At 51.9% G+C, this 6,994-nt stretch overlaps 1 protein-coding gene across 1 annotated transcript in view; it reads right to left on the bottom strand.

The window, feature by feature from the left end:
• RASSF5 (Ras association domain family member 5) overlaps window positions 1-6,298 on the bottom strand; it is a 32,946-nt gene extending 26,648 nt beyond the window's left edge. The window contains exon 1 of the mRNA XM_019649621.1: window positions 6,179-6,298. Within this exon, the coding sequence (XP_019505166.1) occupies window positions 6,179-6,298 (120 nt within the window). The remainder of the gene's footprint in view (window positions 1-6,178) is intronic.
• Between the last annotated feature and the right edge of the window lie 696 nt (window positions 6,299-6,994).

Below are 6,994 nucleotides of genomic sequence, written 5' to 3'. Positions count from 1 at the left end.
CATGATTTTTCCGACAACCCAATAGTTAGGTGGATGGATGCTGTATGTGCCCCAAGCTGTTAACTGAAATTTCTTTGTAAGGAAAAGCCAGCTGAGTCAGAATAAATGGTTTAAACTTGTGCAAAAAGAGAGGTGGGTGGGAGGGGAAGAACACAGAACACAGCGGTGAGGGTGTCTCAGGTAAGACCCAGGGTACCCTTTAGAGGGGATTCATGTTAGCCATTCAGGTCCTCTTCCTGACCCCACCCTAGGGAAGTCCTTACACTTTATAGAACTTGGTGGTTAGTACCTAAAATCCCTACCAGTCCCATAAGAAGCTGGTAAGAAGGATCTGCTCCGGTGCAAAGCAGCGAGGGACTCTCAGGGGAGAGAATAAAGACAGGCTCATATGACATGTGTTCCTGCTGAAAGGACCAGAGGAAGTTCCTGAGTTTAGAAAGTAGAAGTGACTTGGTCACAGCCCTTCGATTATTAGCTGGAGCTTGATGAGAAACCAGGACTTGGCCTACAGTTCTGTGCTGCTTCCATTACATCCCACGCCAGTCACAATCGCCAAGAGCTGTCACTCCAACAGCCTTGTTCAGCATGGTCTGGTAAGAGTAATGGGGACAGCTCTGAGCAGGAACCCAGGGGCCCCAAGTCCTCAGTTCTGCCTCCATTTAGCTATGTGACCAGGGACAAATCCTTTTACCTTCTGGGCATCAATTTCCAGCCTAGGAACCTCTCTGGAATCTGTGATAAATGCTTGTCTTCCATTCCAATTGAAATAATCAGTCCATTACCAAATACTTCCTAAACAGGTGGTTCCTAGACTTCAGTATAGACAAGAATCACCTGGGGAGGTATTTTAAAAAGCAGATTTGAGGGTCCTACCTTCAAAGGTTCAGGAGCCAGTAAGTCTGGTGCAGGGCCCTTGAATCTCCATTTTTAAAGAGGTGTTCAAAGAGTGACTCTGATGCAGGTGGCCGGGGCCACCCTTTGAGCAGCACTGAAGGCTTCAGATACTACAGAGGAACCAGAGAAGTGCTGAGCAAGGAAAAGTATGTCCTCAAGGAGTTCCCAGTGTAGCTGGGGGAGGCAGGACCCCATCCCGGGAATGGCACATCCTCGGTGGCAAATGAAGGAGAGGTACAAGGTCAGCAAAGTTACAGTCCTTCACCAAGAAAGTATTAGCAGAGCTTCCAAAGGTGGTTGGCAGAGAAGATGGTAGGAGGATGTGTGGCAGAGACAGCTAAATGTTCACCACATCAGCTTCCCGTTCCACCTGGGCTCACAGCTGCACTTCATTTCCCAACCTCCTTTGTGGTTAGGTGAGGCCACGCGACTGAGTTCTGGCCAATGGCATGTGGGTGTAAAACACACACACACACACACACACACACACCCATTTCCGGGCCTGGCCCACAAAAATCTCCCATGTACTATTGTGGGTCCCCCACCTGCAAAGTAACTTTACTTAAAGGGGAAATAAACTTCTATATGCTCAATGGCTGAAAAACAGGGGTTGCTTGTTACAACAGTTAGTCAATCCATCCTGATTATATAGGATACAAGAGAGAAAATCAACCAACATTTAGTTAGTGCCTGCTTTTGTAACCAGTATTTGGTGCTGCTTTGGACTGGAAGGGGCTGAGAATTCTGATCTTACAGGGCTAACCATCTTCACAGAGAAGAGCAATACTGGGAAGGGCCAGAGAAGGCAACAGGCAGTGTACTCCACAGGAGTGGAGTACAGACTACAGCCTAAAAGGAAGGCACTGTGTGGCTGTGCCATGAAAAGTCTTTTGGGGTTAGTCTTGGGCTGTGTAGGCTTCTGAGATAGCACATTAAAAAAGTTAAATGGCTCAGTGGTTCCGACGATTTTTATTGCTCCAATTTGGAACTAACTTATTTTTAGTATTCTTTTCTTTTCTCTTATGCCAAGAAGGCCAGAGGCAGGTGCTGTGCCTGAGGCCTGGCGTGCTTGCTGCTGGCACCGAGATGGGGATTTCCCTGGCTGGTCCCAGGGCCGTCAAGCTTGGCTGACACCCGTGGGGTGCCACAGAGGCCTTGTCCAGGGAGGGGCCGACTGGCCAGGCAAGAGGAGGTAGGACAAGTGCAGGAAGGGAACTAGAGTGGCTTTGTACTCTGACCTCTGAGACCCCTTCCTCTTCACATCTTCCTTGAAAATTTCAACAACAAATGGTGTCGACATAGAGCAGAGAAAGTCTGCGGGCAGGAAGGAGGGTGAATGGGAGTGTGTTCTAGATGTGCTTAAGTATAATATTTAACCATAGATAAAGACCTTCTATTCTCCATATCCTGAAACAAAACACACACGGGGAAGACTCTCCAACAAGCAGGAACCAAGAAGAACTTTTAAATGATTCAAGTTGTAAGACTGAAACTGAGGATAGGCACACCCTGCTAGTGTTAAATGTTGGGCCAGCGTTCCTTTGGCAATAAAGCTATGGAATAGGGGGATGGGAAAAGCCTTATGGAATTTCAGAGGGATGGGAAGGACCCGTCAACCCCTTTCCAAGCCTGAGGTTATTTGGGTCTTCCCATTTTGTAGAAGGCTCTGAGAGGACAAGGACTATAGTTTGCTCTGGTCACTCACTAAGTAAAGAGGACTAAGGAGAGCACTTGACAAGGAGTCTAAGAGAGGTGTCAGTCCTGGCTCTGACCAACCAGATATGAGGCCTGGCAAGGTCCTCCCCACTCTCTGAGCCTCAGTTTCTCTATCTGTGAGGTAAGGCGCTAGACAGGTCTCTTTCAGCTCTGACATTCTGCAAGAAGCAGGCTTCATGTGTTCTCAGAGCGCTCACACAAAACTCTGATGGCTTTCAGTCCTGGAGCCCTAGAGCCTGCTAAATATGCAGAGAGAGCTCAGAGTGCCTGCCTCCCTGCTCACAGATGAAAACCCTAAACTGCCGCCACCTGTAGGCATTCAGGGAACTGACAGGAGTGGAAGTTGGCTCCACTTCCAGGGTCAGATCCCAGATAGGAATAAAAGAGCAACGGGCTTCACAGCCCTACAAATTGCCAAATCCTGCTTTTTGTAGGACTAAAACAGAAAAATGTCTGGGCTGGAAGGCAAGAGATGTAGCCTCTCTCTCTGGGTCCACCATAAACTTGCTATGTACTTGTGCTAAGCCCCTCTGATATCTTGGACTGGGCTGAATGTGTGTGCCTTACTGAGAGTAGCTCAGGTTGCACTGCTCAGCACACAGGTGGGTTTTCCCCCAAGCCACCAGGAACCCCATTTTGACACGCATAATCCAGGGAAACGTGACCTAATTCTGCCCAGCCAAGGGGGAAAGTACCTGGAGAGCACTGCCTCAGCCTCCTGAAATTATGCATCATGTGACTCAAAACCTTCCTGTCCCTTTCAGATGAGGCACAGCACCCCAAAAAGCTGTCATTTTCTGAAAGAAGCTAGGCCCAGGGCCTTTTCCCATGTTCTCTCTTGCTGTCTCTCCACCTTCCCACCTCCCACCAAAGGGGCTGGGGAGAGGCCTCGGGAACTCCTTGGAGGCTGGGGTAGTGATGACTCCCAGGTGGCGACACCCAGAACAGCAGCGAGGCTTCCACAGCTCTGCTCCAGCCAGGCCCAGGCCCAGGCCCAGCAGCAGACTCAGGTTGTTCTGACAAGGCTATTTATAGAAGCCGGCTCTAGCAACTGGGAAACACATAATCGCCTTTCCTTGGAGACAGGAAAGAGAAATTCCCCTAGGAGTTCAGATGCATTTTCTGTTTGGGTAGGAAAAAGGCACCATTAGGGGTCAGAATGGGGTTGGGATCTGGCAAGTCTCTTTGAAACCCTTTCCAGAAGTGCTCCCCGGGAGAAGAGAGCTGAAAATGTTATTGAAGGTAGAAAAACACTTAGAAGGATGAAAGACGGAAACATCTGGATGAAGCTCACCTGGCTCCTTAGTCAGCCACACACACCCTTCACAGGCTGCCCCTCCTTCAGCCAGCGGGGCCACCCCAGTGCTGGGCCACCCAGCAGAGGCGGCACAGTCCCTCCCTCCCTCTCGCCCTGGTTTGTGCTGATTGAAAGCTGGTCTGGTGCTGAGGCAAACTGTCCCGACAGCAGTTCTGAAACTCCGGTCAAGATTCTTCTCACATTGTATGTAGTTAGGCAGAGGTCAGGGATTAGAGGGGCCATGCCCACCACCCTTCCTTTTGGAAAGCATGTAGCCTTATCACCTTGTCTGGGATTACAGGCTTGGGCAAAATGAGGTAGGGAGATATGCAGAGGCCTCCTGGTATGCAGTGGATTCAAGAACCAGATAAAGTAAAGAAAGAGGTGGTGTGGGTGCCAAACCAAAGGTACATTTTGAGGAGAGAGGCTAGGAAGGAGAGTTTGAGGGGAATGAAAAGAGGAGCCTGTTTGGGTCAAGGAACAAGTCCTCCCCCTCCCCCAACACCACCACAGCACATTTTCTAGCAAGATAGCTCCATCTCTCCCAAGAAATACCAGAAACAGCTACCTTTGCATTTGCCAAGTGAAAGAAACCCCAGTTCTGTGGGGCACCTTCCCCTACCCAGTCATGCAGAAGCTCACTTTCTGAGACCAAGGGCTTCCAGCCTGGCTGGCAGTAAGCACGGCAGCTACACTTTGTCTTAAAAACGGGAACCATTTCTTTCCCATGCAGCAGCAAAACTCTCTAGAGCAATGGTTCTCACCCTCCGTAGGGTATCAGGATTACCTGGGGAGTTTTTCAAGACCCTGATGCCAGGCTGCACCCAACCCAATTCGATCAGACGCTCAGGAGTGAGACCCAATACCCCAATTTCCTAAAGCTCCCCAGCAATTCCAGGGTGCAGCTAAGGTTGAGAACCATTGGTCTGAAGACCCCAGACAGCTGGAATGTGTGTGTGTGTGTGTGTGTGTGTGTGTGTGTGTGTGTAGGGGTGGTCCACAGTCGGGCAAAAACCCCAAGAGAGAGGGGGACGTCTTTCCCCTGCAGCCGTGCTGTTCGGCATGAGCCCTGCCTGAGCCCTGCCTATAACCCTTCCTGCCTCTTCCCTCCAGCACGCAAGCCTCATGAGGGGGTGCCCCAGAAAACAGGCACGGGTTCAAGGGGCCGGTTTTAGTGGATTCCTTCGAAGACTAAGATCAAAACCTCTCCTGGGGTTCTTGGGCGTCCTCTCACAATTGAAAGGTCCATTTGTTTGACATCAGGACCAGCAAATGCAGGGCCTCCAGGCAAGATGAACTATTAACAAAGGAGGCTCCAGCGTCAGGCCTGGGGGAGTTTTTGGTTAATTTTACACGGTAAGGGGTGCTAAATTATGATGAGCCTGCACGCACCTGTGAAAGTTACCAGCTCACTTAGGTCTACAAACAGCTCCTTTTAGGTAACCTCTCCAAGGACCTGGCTCAGAGCCCTCTCATATAAATAACAAAACAAATAAACAAATAAGCCGAGCTCTGTCACCACTTCCACCAAGTCCGTGGCAGCTTGCTGCCTCTGAACAACTAGGAGGGTGCAGCCAGGGGACTCAGGGGTGCTGGGTATTGTGCTGGGTGTCGAGAAGCTGACACCTTTAGGAGGCACATATAGCCACTTTAGGGAACACATGCAAACCCCTTTAGGTTACCCCCCCAATCAACCCAGGAAGTTAAAATGGTAGTAGGGGAGCAACCTAGGAGAGAAGTTTTAATTTCCTTCTGAAAACACCCTGGACTTCTGCAAAGTTGCTGGACTGCGTTTTAAGATGGTTTCTGGCCACTCACAATACGGAAGTCTCAACCTATGAATGTTTATCCTACCGAAGGAACTGGGTGTCATCCACTTTCCGTCTAGAGCTTCAGAGCATGGATTTGGGGGGGAAAATGGAACACAGCAGAGCCCATCACTCTCCCAGGCACCGGTGAGCATGCGGCCAAACCAAGAGCCAAGCACTGTCCCCAAATCCTAGAGAGCCATTTTGAGAAGGTCCAGGAGGCAGGAAATGCTGAACAGGGCATTAAAAAGAGAACGTTGTTTCCTGGTGGTCACCAGAGAGATCCAGACCCAACCCTGGGTCTGCTCCGCCAAGTTCAAGAGGGTCCCTATGGCAACTGCACACTCACTCCGCTAACACATGGCGTTGCCTGTTTGCCAAGAAGCAAGGTTTCCCTTCTAAGCCACAGAGGTTCTTCTCCCCGCAGCGCCCATGCAAGGCTCTGGTATTCAATGAAGGTTACCTTCGAAGGGTGTTTGCTCTGCAGATTCCTGAAGAAGGTGGTCTTCGCGGTGAAGAAGCAGTCGTCCAGCTCCTCTTCCAGGCTGCAGTACCCACTGCTCATGCTGCTGTCCACCGTCATCTAGCCGGGGGCCCGGCAGAGGCAGCCAGCGCATCTGCTGGGCCGGCTCGGGATGCGGCGCAGGGAGGTGGGGGACCTTCCCCGGGCTCCACCACTTGAGCTCGGAGCCCGCCGGGGACTAGTCAGTTACCGGACCCGGCGGAGCAAGCGCCGGCCGCCTGGGTTTCTCACCCTGGGCCCCGCGTGGCTCCGGCAGCCGGGTAACCTGCTTTCTTCCCGGTGCGCCGCTAGCGGCTGCGAACACGGGGTCGAGCTGCCTCGCTCCCCGGCTCACTCGGCCTCTGCGGTTTCATGTCCTCGGCGCCGGCTCTCTCCCTCCGCCCCGAGCGCGCAGAGCGCCATCTCGACACCTCCCCCGCCTCCCTGCGCCTTTCCTGCCCCCTGGTACAACGCAGTCTTCAGAAGCCACTTCCTCTCGCAAGGTTGCTAACGCCGTGCTCGGCTGTCACGGCGCCCCTCTCTCTCCTCCCACCTCAACCCGGATCCTCCTGACCCGGCTGGGTGCCACTGCACCCCGGTGACCAGTGGACCTAGGGCACCTCAGGTCAAATTAGGGATGCCGGTAAGGTATAGACCGGGATGGGCCTGAGCGGGTCTCTCAGTCCTCTCTTCATCCTACTGCAAACAGCTCATTCTCATCACCCACGATGGCTCATGTTCACGGAGTTTAATGTGCTATAAAGTCGACCCCGTGCC

The sequence above is a fragment of the Hipposideros armiger genome, unplaced genomic scaffold (genome assembly GCF_001890085.2).
Source record: "Hipposideros armiger isolate ML-2016 unplaced genomic scaffold, ASM189008v1 scaffold_134, whole genome shotgun sequence".
NCBI lineage: Eukaryota > Metazoa > Chordata > Mammalia > Chiroptera > Hipposideridae > Hipposideros > Hipposideros armiger.
Note: the sequence above shows the minus strand (reverse complement) of the source record. Positions and strands in the feature narration are given on the sequence as shown.